At 45.3% G+C, this 16,110-nt stretch overlaps 1 protein-coding gene across 10 annotated transcripts in view; it reads right to left on the reverse strand.

The window, feature by feature from the left end:
• Window positions 1–10,660, reverse strand: part of LIMCH1 (LIM and calponin homology domains 1) — a 212,836-nt gene extending 202,176 nt beyond the window's left edge. For 3 of the 10 annotated variants that reach the window (XM_081875601.1, XM_081875599.1, XM_081875597.1), the window contains exon 1: window positions 10,288–10,657. In XM_081875601.1, the coding sequence (XP_081731727.1) occupies window positions 10,288–10,380 (93 nt within the window). In that variant the 5' untranslated portion in view covers window positions 10,381–10,657. Of the gene's footprint in view, window positions 1–10,287 lie in introns of all 10 variants that reach the window. The other 7 variants (XM_081875598.1, XM_081875594.1, XM_081875603.1 and 4 more) reach the window with 4 other exon arrangements.
• Window positions 10,661–16,110: the final 5,450 nt, after the last annotated feature.

A 16,110-nucleotide genomic window follows, 5' to 3' on the forward strand; every position in this document is an offset into this window, starting at 1 on the left:
ATACATGTTGCTAAAGCAACAAATGGCAACAAACTGGTTTTTCGTTGCTGCTGCCTAACACTTGTGCAAAGTCTAAATGGGTTATTGTGGCCTGAATTAAGTGTTTCCTAATGCAGCCGTAATCAGCAAATGAAAATAATGCCTTAACATTGTGTTAGAAGAGTTGGCTTTTGTTACAGTTTCCTGATTCACCACACAAAGAGACCATGTTGAATGTATGCTGAAAAGAAATAGCCATTCAAAAACCAAACCCCTCACACCCAGTAGTCAGTGTTAGGAACTCAAAGAGATATAAACTGGGCTCCAAATGGCTCCTTATACCAGGATTGCAGCTGCCAAATGGAATGCCTGTTTGCCATTTGTGGGCCAGACAACTTGAAAATTGTATTTTTCAAGACGACTTTTTGGTTCCAGAAATTCGTTCTGAGGTGTCGTTAGTGTGTGAAAAGAGGCAAGATCCAAGGATCTCCAGGCATGGACCTCCAGATGATGGAGACATCAGCCACCATCCTGGCACCTGGGTGAATTTCAAACGCTGCCCACAGTTAAGATGGCCTTGCAAACAGCACTTGTCTGGACTGAACCACATCTGTCTTGTAGATGGCACAAACAGCCAGCAGAGTACTGGAAGGCTGGGTGCTTCACAATATTGTGAGTCGAGTGCACACAGTTGAAAGATAGATTGGATAAACCCCACTTGATTATGTAGACTGTGTAAATCTTACATTTTAACAACATGAGATGGAAAGTCTGTTTCCTCAGCACATGGCCTGCGTCAGCCTTCCTGATGACTTCCAGCCCCAGCCAACACGGTTCAAGTTGGGAGTCCACAAGATCTGGAAGGCAGCAGTTGGGGAAGGTTGGTGTAGACCAGGCATGGGCAAACTCCGGCCCTCCAGATGTTTGGGACTACAATTCCCATCATCCCTGACCACTGGTCTTGTTAGCTTGGGATGATGGGAATTGTAGTCCCAAAAATCTAGAGGGCCGGAGTTTGCCCATGCCTGGTGTGGACCACGCATTCAAGAAACAGACCCTGTTTCATTTTGTTGAAATGAAGGATGTACATGAGAGCATGTGCCTTAGAAAGATCTTAACCAACCCGATGATGCCATACATGGTTCCAGTGTCAATGATTTAGATCTTGTGAGGATCAAAAGAGAGCCTTAGACCCGCACCTCCGCTCCAACCTAGAATATGATCAGTCCACACATTCACATTTTTCTAGGCCCTGCCAAAATTAAGCATCCCCCATCAAAAGAAAGCCACAAAAGCAGAACCTTCAGAAAGCTGGACCTAGTATTACATATATGTAATACTCTATTTAGAAGGGACGCGGGTGGCGCTGTGGGTAAAAGCCTCAGCGCCTAGGACTTGCCAATCGCATGGTCGGCAGTTCGAATCCCCGCGGCGGGGTGCGCTCCCGCTGCTCGGTCCCAGTGCCTGCCAACCTAGCAGTTCGAAAGCACCCCCGGGTGCAAGTAGATAAATAGGGACCGCTTACTTGCGGGAAGGTAAACGGCGTTCCGTGTGCTGCGCTGGCTCGCCAGATGCAGCTTTGTCACGCTGGCCACATGACCCGGAAGTGTCTCTGGCCCCCGGCCTCTTGAGTAAGATGGGCGCACCAACCCCAGAGTCTGTCAAGACTGGCCCGCACGGGCAGGGGTACCTTTACCTTTACTTTAATACTCTATTTATTGGGAGAGACAGGTATAAGCCAAATGCTTGCTTACACTGATGCCAGAACCATGTATGGGGCTACCAATTATCATGTTGGGGTTCCTTAACGCAATGTAGAATGCAGCAAACCTACCAGTTTGCTAGTGTTTGGTGCTAGGGGCATCTGTAAGGACTGCTGTAGTGCTACTGGAGAACTGATACCATCCCCAGTAAGGGCTAGCAAGCATTGCTGGACAGCCAAGTCATATGGGCCAATCCATATGACCCATTTGCTGAGCTTCTTTCACTTTCTACACCATTCCTTCATTCATTTAAATACAGTGGTACCTCGGGTTAAGTACTTAATTCGTTCTGGAGGTCTGCTCTTAACCTGAAACTGTTCTTAACCTGAAGCACCATTATAGCTAATGGGGCCTCCTGCTGCTGCCGCGCTGCCGGAGCACAATTTCTGTTCTCATCCTGAAGCAAAGTTCTTAAGCCGAGGTACTATTTCTGGGTTAGCAGAGTCTGTAACCTGAAGCGTATGTAACCTGAAGTGTGTGTAACCCGAGGTACCACTGTATGTGTGTGCGCACACATACACACCCCATTCCTTTATAGCCCAAGGTAGATAGCAAAACAAAAAAGCACAATTTTTAAAAATGCAAGACCCAAGACTTGTCCTGAACCAAATAAATATGGCATATGGATCGTGCAAACTGGCCACTGCAAAGAAGTATCCTATTAGTGATGGAGGCCAATTCATACAACAGAGTAGAAGGAATGTGTATCTGTCCAGTAAATCAGGTCAGCATAGATTTTTAAAGCCCAACATTTGGCATATGAATTGACACAGCTTTTGGAGGAGGAAGTCTGCAGATTGAACTGTGACCCCAGTTCTCCAGCCCATAGCTCACATTTAAATGCAAGTTCATTTCTCCCTTCAAAGCCCCGCATGACGGGTCCAGCATACCTGAAATGAATGCCTGCTTTTACATCAATCTGACCCCCATGCACTGCAATCAGTTACAGAGGTGCTTCTCCAGGTATTGCTGTCATCAGAGGTGAGGTGGTTTATTATCTTCATCATCCATTAAATTTATATACCACCTTTTATCCATGGATCTCAGGAATAACAAAAGGGCTGCCTTTGAAATGGCGTCCTATGAAATTGTGCTCATGATTTTTTGTGTGTGTGGCAATCTTTTGCAATCTGCGCAACTTCTTGTCTGATTTTTCCTGCTGCTTTTATTGTGCCAAATCGCTTGTGGTTTTATAGTTTGTTTAACTGAATTCTTGAAATTGGTTGTTCTTACTGTAAACTGCTCTGGTGATCTTTGCACTGAACTGAAGTTGGCTTTAAAAAACCTGATCAAGAAATAGGTCCATGAATGGTTGTGTCAACGGTTCCATGCCACACTTCTGCAGTGAAAAAGCCAGCGTTGTTAACCTGTCAGAGCCTATAACAAATTCAAATTCTGACTGTGTTAATTATTGGTTGGCAGCCGCTGAGAAATAAACACCTGTGACTAACAGAATCATGTAAGAGAGACCTACAAAAAGAGAAGACTTTTCTATTTTAATTTTCCACAATGAAAATGAATTTAAAACACTTGCACATGATGTGCTCATGTGGCTCAAAATAGTATAACTTTGCTGAAGTTGATACATAAATCCTAAATTATCAATTTCTAATAGAAATTGCCCAAATTATCAAACTGCCTTTCAGCAAGTTCAGGACAAAATGTAGAAGTCACACCTTCTTCTTCGTCTTTTGCCATTCTTACACCACACAATCTTGAATGCCCAGTGTGAATATTTCATCTCAAGGTTTAAAACAAAAAAAGAACTTTAAACCAATTGAAGCAAGATTATAATCCAGTTCATGCTCCTCCCCATTCTGTTCCTGCCAGCTCCCCACCCCCACCCCGATACTTGGGAAACCTCTAAAAATGCTTTAGAATAAATAAATACCATTCCAGTCAGTCCATTTTATTCGCATCGGATTACTCCAGTGCCTCCCCCTACTCTGCTCTCCCAAGCCCCGCCCCTGCCACAAATTTTATCTCTTTCAGCCAAAAAAACTTTGCAATTTGCTCATGTCTCCACTGCTCTCAAGTTAAAATTCACCCAAAAGTCCACAGACGCTGGCATTTTCTCAGATCTTCAGTAATGGTATATCTGAATTCCAATCTCATCGATCAATTGCAATGAACAGCAGGTGCATTTTCATTCATTTATTTATTTTTAGATCTCTACCCCATCTTTCAGTTAAAAAGCCTGCTATTGGTTCCCTTCCACCAAGGCTTGACAGCAATTAGAAGTGTGTGTGTGTGTGTGTGTGTGTGAGAGAGAGAGAGAGAGAGAGAGAGAGAGTGTGTGTGTGTGTCAAGGACAGAAGCCAAGTAGATTCAACAATTTGTGGGAATACCTATACTGTAAATAGTGGAGAAAGGAAGGGGTGTGTGAATCAACAATATTTTACAACTAAGGAGCAGGTATTTCAATGCAATCAATTAAAGAGTGCCCCAAGCACAAATAAATGCTTTTGTACCATGCCAAGTCACCCTTCAATTACACTATTATTTCCCATCTACGCGGAACATAAAGGGGAAACTTGCTTTGCTCCCATCCATCTAGCCATTTAACAAAAAATCTGGCTAGATACGCACTTTTAAAATAGGAGAACAGCTACCAAATAATAAAATAAAGCTCATGCAACTCTCTCCCCTGAGAAGCCCACCTGGCAACTACAACATCATCTTTTGGGCACGAGGCAAAGAGCTCGTGAACATAATTTTAGTCTCAACTCTGACAATATTTGAGCACTCTGTTTTTACTGGGATGGCTATTTTAGCTCTTTTTGTGTGTTTGCATGTATGTGGCTATGTATTCTATCCAATTTGATATGTTACTATTCATTTCATTGACGTTTTTGTCACTACATACTTTATGTTGCTTAGAGGACTAGATTAACAAGTACTGTAGTAGTAGTGGTAGTAGTAATGTGGTGTAAGGGCTTCAGGAATTGCATCCTTGGATAATTTATGTCGCACAAAGTATTTGGCAGGTGCCCTGTCCATATGTGACACAAAATCCTGCAGTTTGAAGTGTCATGAAAATAAAACATGTCAGAAACAAACAGGGAGATAGGAGAGGTAGGTTTATTGAACAGATATGAGAAACCAGATTTATTACACCAATTGTTTAGAGAGGCCCTTATAGAAACTGACTAGTCGAAGCTTAACAAGCAAGTCTATACCCAAACGAGAATGTAGACTTTATTACAGGACCTCACATACTGTTTATTAGACCACTTTTGCTGGAGATGTAGCAAACGACTCTATAAATACTCTGATAGAAAGATAGCTCATGTGCAGTGGTTACTAGATTAATAGCTATTTTAAGACTAGGACTTTACAGCTAACTATTATGTTTCATCTTGGGGGTGGATGGAGGCATGCAACCCTCAAGGAACACTTGACACTTTAGAATCTTGTCTAAACCCATGCCGCTTTCTTAAAAAGTGAAGGGTCTCTAGACCCCCTGGGCTACATGAAATAAAGCAAAGAAATGAATAGCAAGAAGCCCAAATATTTTTCACATGTTTTGCAATTCTCACTCCTCAAAAGAGCTAAAAAAAATAAAGATAAGCATTTACAATAATGTAAATAGCCGTCTAATAAAGCGCTAAACAATTACGAGCACTAAGATTTAAGGTCCATATAGTTAAAGCTATGGTTTTCCCAGTAGTGATGTATGGAAGTGAGAGCTGGACCATAAAGAAGGCTGATCGCCAGAGAATTGATGCTTTGAATTATGGTGCTGGAGGAGACTCTTGAGAGTCCCATGGACTGCAAGAAGATCAAACCTATCCATTCTTAAGGAAATCAGCCCTGAGTGCTCACTGGAAGGACAGATCCTGAAGCTGAGGCTCCAATACTTTGGCCACCTCAAGAAAAGAGAAGACTCCCTGGAAAAGACCCTGATGTTGGGAAAGATGGAGGGCACAAGGAGAAGGGGACGACAGAGGACGAGATGGTTGGACAGTGTTCTCGAAGCTACCAGCATGAGTTTCACCAAACTGCGGGAGGCAGTGGAAGACAGGAGTGCCTGGCGTGCTCTGGTCCAGGGGGTCACGAAGAGTCGGACACAACTAAATGACTAAACAACAACAAGATTTAATACGGCTTTGAATAATTCAGCTCCCCGACATCATTGCCAAGTGACATAACCATCTGGTTTGTGAGTAGCACCAAACCATGGTTTAGTGCCAGATGGGAAACCTTTTAAGGCCTGGGACTGCCTGGCTGATGCATGGACAATTCAAACCTACGTTTTTGCAGAGGTCTCTGCACAGCAGCCGATGCACAGGAAGATCTGTCCTGCTTTCTGAAACCAAAGTTCTGCCTGCCTCGCACCTGACATCTCATATGATGACATGTGTGGGACTGGTGGGTGTCATTTTTGGAGACCAGCCTCATTGGCCAAATGAGAAGGCTGGGAGACCAGGTTTGGCTTTTGGGCCAGTGGTTCTCCACCAGCCAAACTCACACAATCCCATCTCCAGCATGGCTGTGAGGAGTGCAGAAGTTCTTGCTTCTGTTTTGGATTCCTCACAACTCAATGTAACATCCCAACCCAGACTAACCTACGGTTTTAAGCTGGCTTGTTTCAACAAGCCATGGTTAAGGTTAACCACGGTTTACCTGAGTTCAGAGGACATGGTGACCTAAGGTTAATCTAAAAAGAAAAAAAGCAGAAGCTTACAATCTCTTGGAAGCTGCGCTCGAGAAAGAAAAAGGAACAAAGATAAGACAAGCCCAGGGCTCAATGTATCTCAATCTCATCATGCAAAATGGCATTACATGCAAATACAGCCAATAAGTCACTTTGGTGAAGGAGTGAGTATGTTCATGATGAAACATTTCCCATAACAAATTAGTTAAGCCTTTAAGATTTCACGTGACTCTTCATTCATTTTTCAATTGGCTCGGCCAAGTTTTTGTTTTGTTTTTTTCTAGTTGCCCACATTTGATCTAAACTAAACTGTATCTAGAGCTCATTTTGCCTGATCACATGTTCCAATTTCAGTGAGACTCGAACTGCGACGCTGTATATACTTACTTGGGAGTAAGTCCCATGGAACTCAATGAAGTCCCAGGCAAAGGTTTAGCCTAGGCTCCACCTGTAAGTCTGTCTCATCCCCTCTTATCAGTTGGTGACAAAAGGAGCTGTCACACTGTAACAAAGAAATTAAAAGCCCCTGCATTCTTGAAGACCTGGCTGACAAGTCCCTTCAATCAATCAACACAATAAACCCACATGCCTTCTGGTGAAGAATACTGTATCCCTCTTTTACTGGTTACAGATAGGTAGCCGTGTTGGTCTGCCATAGTCAAAACAAAATAAAAAAATTCCTTCCAGTAGCACCTTAAAGACCAACTAAGTTAGTTCTAGGTATGAGCTTTCATGTGCATGCACACTTCTTCAGATACCTGAAGAAGTATCTGAAGAAGTGTGCATGCACACGAAAGCTCATACCTAGAACTAACTTAGTTGGTCTTTAAGGTGCTACTGGAAGGAATTTTTTCCTCTTTTACTGGGCACTGAGGATCCAGGGATTTTGAATGGCTGCAATGCACAGGAAGAAATAAATCAGAAGAACTGAGGGCAAAATTATGTGCAAGAAGAACAGCCACATTTCTTTGATCACATATCTGTCCCATTAAAATAAGAACAGGGTGTTGCATGTACGTAATGTTTTTAACTATTGGTTTTAACATCAAAAGAGATATGCAGGAAAGGGAAGCAAGAAGCTCAAATTTGTGCAGGATCTCACTGCAAATCCACTGTTTTCCCATTCCAGTTTAAGCTTAGAAATCCATACACGCTTGCATTTTGGTTGCAAAACTGCTGTTTCCCCTCCATAGTCATGGGCATGGGTCAATCCACAGTGTGCTTCCAACCCTCCTTTCTAATTTGCTGTTTCTTCTTCCTCCATTTGAGCACAAACAAGACATGTGCAAAGGTAGAACTTTACATGCATGTGCACCCTTTAAAAAAAAATAGCAAGGGAAAATGGCAAACGATTTATTTTCATGGTGCTCCTATTTATTTCTTCAGGTACTTTTTTGTCATTGTTCCTAGCATCCAACGTAGTGCGCAGTCCAAACATAGGTGGAAGGCAAAAAAAAAAAAAAGGAAAAAAAGAGGCCAAATTCCCAGCTCCCCAAAGCTGGCAATTCCAGAGACATTATTTATTACTATTACTATTATTATTATTATTATTATTATTATTATTATTATTATTATTATACCGTCCTATACCCGGGGGTCTCAGGGTGGTTCACAGAATAAAATCAAGATATAAAACCACAAAACATTTTACAGGTCAACACAAATAAGCTAAAGGCTGCTGTGTTACATGGTTTTCCTTAGTTTTGTGAATCTGAATGTTTAAACACTATTTTAAAAATCTAGGCAGTGCTCATGCCTGGAGATGCCTACCAAGAAATAGCCACAAGCACCGCCAAATAAAAAATGAAGGTAAGGGGAAACGAGGGGACACAGAAATGGGAGTAGGTGAGGGAAAAAATGATTCATTGTTTTATTCTTTTGTAAACTGCTTTGAGGGTTTGTTTGGTTTAAAAAACAACAACAGCCAATCATGTGGTATATGTTCTAAAAATAAATAAAGATCAAATTACAGTCGTACCTTGGAAGTCCGTTCGACTTCCAAAACGATCGGAAACCAAAGCGTGGCTTCTGATTGGCTGCAGGAAGCTCCCGCAGCCAATTGGAAGCCACAGAAGCCCCGTCAGACGTTCGGGTTCCAAAGAACGTTCACAAACCGGAACAGTCACTTCCGGGTTTGCAGAGTTCAAGAGCCAAGGTACGACTGTAATAACACTAGAGCATTGTGGATGCTGCTCCAGGTGGCACAATTAGGTGTCAGATTTTGAACTGCATGTTGAATTATTCCGAGGTTGGGAAAATCCACATTTGGAGGGTGGAAATGAGCAAAATTGCAGGTGGTTGAAGGCTGGTGTCATGCGGACGACCCTGATTTAATGAGAAGATAGGCAGATTCTAATCCACACTGAAATCAAATGCTTACAAGCCCTCTCACTTTTCTCCTAGGGCAATTCCAGACGTGGACTAGGCTGGAATAAAAGCACCCAAGACAATGGAGCGTGGGGAGCTATGGTTGGAGGTGAGCTCCCCTCGCCAATGCACCCTTTTGATAGTGAATTTACATGTGAGCAGAAATGTGACCCTCAAAATAGTGGCAGGTTACTCTAAAAATACACTTTCCTTGCCGACACGAAACAATTCAAATATTTTCCACACTTTTTATAGGCAAACTATTTCTCGTCTTCCCAGGCACAGAGAGTGGAGGTGCTATATATGGCTTGAGTTAGTGTGTGCGCAAGCATTCAGGTTACACAGAACTCTGCTTCTCTGCTGGAAGAAGGCAACCAAGGCTCAGTTGGAACACTAAAGTCAGTCTGTAAGAAGTGCCTTTGGTTGATACTGATGTTCTCAGAAAGTCTCCTTCCCGCCTCTTTGTATGGACACAAAAAACCAACCACTCTGTATGGTTCCAAAGTAGAAGCATCGTTCACCTTCCCAAATAGCATGTTAAGGCCTAAAGCTTGCACACGCCTTTAATAATAACAGTGATAATGATAACAATTGTTCACTCATTATAGGGCCATAATTGGATGTACTAACAACAAACCTCAGGGGTAAAAAATACGACTCTCCGCTCAGGTGCGCAAAGCGAAATAGGTGCATTATTCTGCTACCTGCAAGGAGCAGGAGGGGGAAATCACTATTTATACAATGATCTGGACAACAGAACTATAACAGCATAAACTATCAGAGATTATTTGATGTGGCCCACGTTCTCCCAGCCCTCAGCTGCCGCTAACGCAGCACCCTGCTGCACTTGAACCTGTCTGGATTATCCCATTTTCAGCATCCAGATCTGAAGAGCAGCTCTTTGCTCTGAAATCCCCAAGACCACCTCCTCCTCCTCCAGAGGATAGGCGAGCTCTCTGCCGAGCGCTCCCCTTGTTTACCATCTCTCGTTTCGTTTCATTCTGCCCAGAGAGGGAAATAAATGCGATTAAGAGATTAGACTGCAAGGAAGGGCGACCAGAGGAAGAGGAAGAGCGGGGACAGGGAGGAAGGAGAGAGAGAGAGAGAGAGAGAGAGAGAGAGAGAGAGAGAGAGACGCATCCCTCCAGCCGCCTAAAAAATGCGCCCCGCGAACTGAACCTGCTGCTGCTGCTACTGCAGCAGTTCTTTCTAAACCTCACCGACGTCCTGTCTTTTCAGCAGGCGATGGCAACTCTGCACCATCAGGGGGAAACTGCCAGAGCCGGAGATGGAGGGAGAAAAGGAGAGAGAGAGATGGAGAGAGAGAGAGAGATGGAGAACCTTTGCGCGCAAAATTGCGCCTACTTCCCCAAACCGGTTGCCAATCTCGCGCGGATCGGTGGCCCAAGGCACTGCAGTGGGATAATTTTGGGTGTGGGTGTGGGGAGGGGGGAGAGCTACTGCCAAAGGACCCGATGCACGAAGGGGAGGGAGACGAGAGGTTGCTGGCGCTCCGTTTACCTCGATCCACTGCTGCGCTTCGGCCAAAGCTGGCTCCGGCGAGTCCCCCGGAGGCTGCGTCGCCTCCAGCAGCCCCGAGCCCGGACTGGCCATCTGCAAAGGCGAGCTGCGCCCCCGCTGCCGCAGCACGGAGGGAGCCTGGGCTCCGGCGGCTCTCGGCTCTCTCCCGGGGGCCGCGCGGGGAAAGCCAGCGGCCGCCGTGCGTCCCCAGCAGCGATGGGAGGAGAGGGCACCGCTCCGTGCATGCGGGGCGCGCTTGGCTGGTGCGCCCGGCTTCCTCCTCCCGCTGCTGCTCCTCCTCCTCCTCGCAGCCGGCTGAAGATCTGCCTGGTCTCCTCCCACCAGCCTCCTCTCTTGCAACAGCAGCTGAGCGGAGCTCAGCTAAAAATAAAGCGGCGGCTGCAGCAACACCAGCAGCAGACAGAGGGGAAAGGCCCTGCCAATGCCCAGGCCGCTGCCTCCTCCTCGCCCCCAAGCGGGAGAGCCAATCCCAGGCGCCCAGGATTCTGCGAGCTGCATCCCTGCTCGGGGACCAGAGACAGGCAAGCCTGCGACATCTACATCTCCAGTTTCCCTCCAATACAGAAGGAAGGGGGTCTCCTTCTGGAAATGCAAAAGCAAGCAAGCAAGCAAGCAAGCAAGCGCGCGCGCGCACACACACACACACACACACACACACACACACACATATATATATATATATATATATATATATATATATATATATATATAAGTTTGGCATTAGAACCAGCAGGATCCATGCGCAAATTGTCAACACCAAACCAACATTAATAATAATATTTTATTATTTATACCCTACCCATCTGCAACAGGTCTATCACCCAAGCCCTCCTACCCAATATTTATCTTTATTTCAGTCCGGTGGCAGGGATCGTGTGTGCATGCAGAAAGAGAACGCAGACGCAATTCGTTGCCACTAGAGAATCCTGGTGAAATATAAAGTCACACTCCCAGTGTTATTTTTCAAGAAAAAGAGGTGCTGGAACATATCATGAACACCTGCCTTTTTCTCTTAGATCTCGAGTTACAAACGCCTCAGGTTACAAACGCTTCAGGTTACAAACTCTGCTAACCTGGAAGAGTTACCTCAAGTTGAGAACTTTGCCCCAGGATGAGAGCAGAAATTGTGTGGCGGTGGCGCAGCGGCAGCAAGAGGCCCCATTAGCGAAATCACACCTCTAGTTAAGAACAGTTTCAGGTTAAGAACAGACCTCTGGAACGAATTAGGTTCGTAACTTGAGGTTCCACTGTAATGGCAATGGTGCCCACCTGAGAGGTGCCAGAACCGAGTTCCAGCTGAAAAAAAAAAGTCCAGCCCACACCTATCTTCTCTCAGTTCCCTCTGCACAGGCATCACTTGCAGCCAGTCTTTAAAAATAAAATAAAAGCCTGCCCTTCGAAAAAAGGCAGATTTGAGCTTAGTCTTTTTCTGCTAGCCAAGTTACAGGCTAAGTATTGAGTATTGAGTTAAATTATAAATGCGTGTGGCAATTCACTTCCTTCTTGAATTGTGTTATGTTTATTTGCATTGTCGCAGTGTGAAAGATCAGAAGATTTTGTTTGTTTGCCATTCCTCGGGGATTTATTATGTGCCATCAATAGCCCTTGGCTAACTAGTAAAGATTTGAACTTGGCCATTTCACCACTAAAAATCCCCACCAACTCCAAGTTGTTTTTCTCTCTGCAAGGGAAAGATACAAGATACACACCCAGCTTGTGCCTTAGACTGAAAAACCTTGGAGCCACAGTGCTATGTAGTAAACTGGACCATTCCACTGGTCACTTAACCAAAAATTCTACTCTGCCAGAAACTATTCTGAACCCTCTGGAGATCTAAGAGATGGAATCTAGGACCTTCTGCAAGCAGAGAATAACTTTGTATTCTACCACTGAATTGTGGGTCCCCCATATAGGAACAGAGACTACAACACAAGACAGGCAGTGTAAATATGCATCGTACAGGAAAATGACCCCGACTAGATTCTCACATCCAGGTAAAGAGAGCCCAGACACACTGCTGGATGAACCACAGACACTCTATTCCAGCCACTGTGTGTGTGCTGGGCCCAGGGTTAACCCGAGCAACGCAGTCCAGGTCCAGTCCCGAATCCAAGGATTCCACGAGGAGTCAGTCCAGCAGGAAACCAGGCTAGGTCATGCATAGGGTAACAGGCAGGTTCCAGCAAGCAGCAATGTTGCTCCCACAACCTGGGGCGGGGTCCAGCAGCCTTTTATCTCTGACGGGGTCACGGCCGGTCCTGACCCCCCAGGGACTCACCTCCCTGTCTCGCCCGAAGGTGAGCACTCCTCCTGCGAGTACTCAGGTTTCTCCTTGTCTCAGACCTGAGTCTCTGCAGCTTGGCAGATGTTGGTGGGTTACTAGACTCAGAGGCCGCCTCATCCTCTCCTGACCCAACTGGTAGTGGAGCAGCTGCACGTGATTGCCCAGCAGAGGGCACCGAGGTAATCCCTGCATCTGGAGCCAGGGCAGGCTCAGGCCCCTGACTCAGCCCAGCTGGTGCTTGTTGCAGGGGAACCTATGCAGACTGGGGCTCTTCAGAATCAGGCCCCAGACTCAATTCAGATGCCGCCTGAGGCAGAGGATCTGGTGCGGACCGAGACTCCTCCAGTTCCGAGTCTGAGCCCGAGTCCCAGGCCATCACAGTGTGCAAATGAACGAATCTTTATTTGCATCAGCCTTCGGCCATAGAAATAAAACAACACCACGATATACAAAGAATAGAAATAAAAAGTAAATTATATAAAATACATTTTAGGGTTTTGAATCAATAGTCAAATAGTAGATCTTATTCTGACTGCCCCAGCTAAAAACCTTGCAACCTTTGCTGTCACCTGCTCATCTTGACCAGCCAAGAGAAAGGAAACTGTGGCAGTGGCTGGGCGACCCAGAATGGACAATAAAAGAGGGATGATAACCTCATTCCTCAGGTCTTTATAAAGAGTGCAAGCCAGAAGGACATGCGCCACCGATTTGGTACTGCCATCTCCACAGGGACATAAGCGTTTTTCGTGTGGAATCTGTTGGAACCGTCCCTCAAGTACAGCCGAGGGCAATGCATTGTGTGCATATAAACTCAGGCATGGTTCTTGCAAACAGCAGCCAATGTGCTAAGAACCTTCCCTGCCCTGTAACTCTTATGCAGAAGACAGAAGCTTTCAGAAATGGCAGCAGATCCCTGTGTGAGAAAGCCCCACCCTGGAAAAGTCTAACATCTGGCTGCTCCAGCAGCCATTTCCAGGCCAGGTTGATTTCCCCTGAAATTTGAAATCCAGGCCAGGATTATTTCCTTTGAAATTTTCTGAGCCTACGAAATCGAGTCACAGGGAGGCGGCTGAAACATCTAAGGATCTGTGAAAACTCATATATACTTTTGTCCCTCCATAGAAACCTACTTTAGTATATTTAGACACCCCCCCAACTATATTACCTGGGTTATGAAGGCGCCCTAAAGACGTTAAAGCAAAGATTATGGGATAATGCACACAGTGACTTGCAATCTCGATCAAACGGTCTGTAGTCTGCTGGCAGTAGGAGTACAATATGGGCATGTCTTTATGTTAACATCTTACATTAAAAACCTGACAGTACCAAACTATTGAAGGCTTTTCACCAAAGCCAGACTAAACGTCTTTCCTTCTGCAGTGTTGGATGGCAGGTTGAGAGGAGTTCCCTACCAGGACAGACTTTGCTCATGTGCTCAAGACATTGATTCCATAAAACATATTTTGTTGCACTGTGCAAAATATGAGCAAGCCAGGGCTGAACTGATACTACCCTTGCTGGTGCCTTTCCCTGGAAAATCAGAGGCTCACTATGTCAGGTTCCTATTGGAAGACCGGACAAATGCTAGAACATTAGCAGTGGCCAAGTTTTTATCGGTGGTTGCAAGAACCAATGATTCCTATATTCTGAACAAAATGCTTGTTTAACCTGGAGGTAGGCTGTATGAATTGTGTATTGCTTTGTAACGATTTGTTGGGTCTCTGGACCGTAATAAAGATTGATGATGATGATATTTAGAATCGATGGCAAGCAGTCTCTAGAAGTTACGCTATTAAGATTTGGAAGACTCCAAATAAATAAGCGAGTCTCAGTCAGGACTGTGTTACTTCAGAGCAATGGAATTCTCCTCTCTGTAGATGGTGACTATTGTAAAATAACTTGTGACTTGCAGATTGTTTGTACATCATCCTGTAAGACAATGGGGTTTATGTTGAGGAGTCACATGATAGAATGCTCCTGGGGCAGGGACCCGAAGCTTTCTTTCTCCCTGACATCTAGCATTTTACATGGAGGGGAATTTCCTTACGTTTATTTGCATGGAGCAGCATTTCGTTACGCCGGTCCCCAACAGCAGCCAGTCCTGTCTAGATGCACAGCTGCAGTATCTGAGAATGAGGCCACAGGGACCTCTTTCTTTTCTTTTCTTTTAAATAATTTTTTATCAGATTTTCCACAGTGATAAAACAAACCACAAAGCAAAATGGTACACAGAAAAAGAAAAAGAAGAAAGAAAGAAAGAAAGAAAGGGGGAAAATAAACAGATAAACAATAACAACAAACTTAATTCTTCACAAATCCAACCTTTTAAACATCTTGGTTGACTTTCTCAAATCTCTCCCTTCTGAGTTTCCTTGTAATTAAAAGTAACAGCTTTCCAATATCATTATTAAACTAAAATAATTTCAATTATAGTCCATCTTAATTCACTTTTCTTAACATTCTAAATCCCATTTATTTAATTGTAACTTAATTTAATCCTAGGCTGTCAGGGAACTGCCATCGGAGAGACAGGTGGTGGACAGGCTACAGGAGAATAGGAGAGAATCTGCAGTAGAAGAGGGAACCAGCAGGGGGAGTGCAGGAGTCACAGCGGAGGGGAGGCTCTGGGATGCTTCCAGTGAGAGTAGTGGAGAGGTAACGGGACCCCCGTTGGGAACGCCCACCCTTCGCCGGAAACTGTCACGCAGAGAGTCTCGAAAGCGCATGTCTGTCAAAGAGCTTTTATGTTGGCGTAAATTCCGTAGACGCCCACTGTCAGATTCTACCAGCGACTGACGGAGTCATGCTTTGGGGGCTCCGTTAGTGCATCGGTTTGGATGACCAGCCAAACCCCAGAGGGATCAAGCTTTTACGCACAAGCAGCTCACTATCCCATCACAGCAATCTGACAGTCTTTGAAAGCAGCTTGTGCAAGCAGAAGGCATCATGAGCGAACCATCCGGAACCGGAGGAGCAGGAGCGGGAGCTGGCGCAGATCCAAGCCTGGAACAAAGGTACAGGGCGTTGGAGGTCCAGCTGGCACTGCAAACGGCGAGGCTCGAGGAGAGGAGGGCTCAAGATGCAGATAAGGGGAAGACCACCCCACTTGCCAGACGGGTGCCTGGACTGGTGCAGAAATTTGGGGGGGATCCCCGGAACTATCAAGCCTTTAGGACAGAGATGCAATATGCTCTCAATCTACTGTTTGATGACTTCCCCGACGAGAACTCTAGAGTGGCGTACGTGATTGGCCATCTAGAGGGAGGGGCGAGGGACTGGGTTCGGCCCCTGATGGCAGCCAATAATGAAATCTTAAAGGACACAATGAAGTTTTTCCGCGCCATGGACTTGATGTTTTCCAGCGAGATCGAGCAGGGAGTGGTGCGCAGGCAGTTAATGGCGTGTAAACAGGGGAGCCGATCTGTACGTGAGTACTGGACTGAGTTCACCATGCTGATTCATAGACTTGGGTGGGACCTTGCTAGTGAACCTATTCAAATGCTGTTTGAAGAAGGTCT

The sequence above is a fragment of the Podarcis erhardii genome, assembly GCF_964252035.2.
Source record: "Podarcis erhardii genome assembly, chromosome: 9".
NCBI lineage: Eukaryota > Metazoa > Chordata > Lepidosauria > Squamata > Lacertidae > Podarcis > Podarcis erhardii.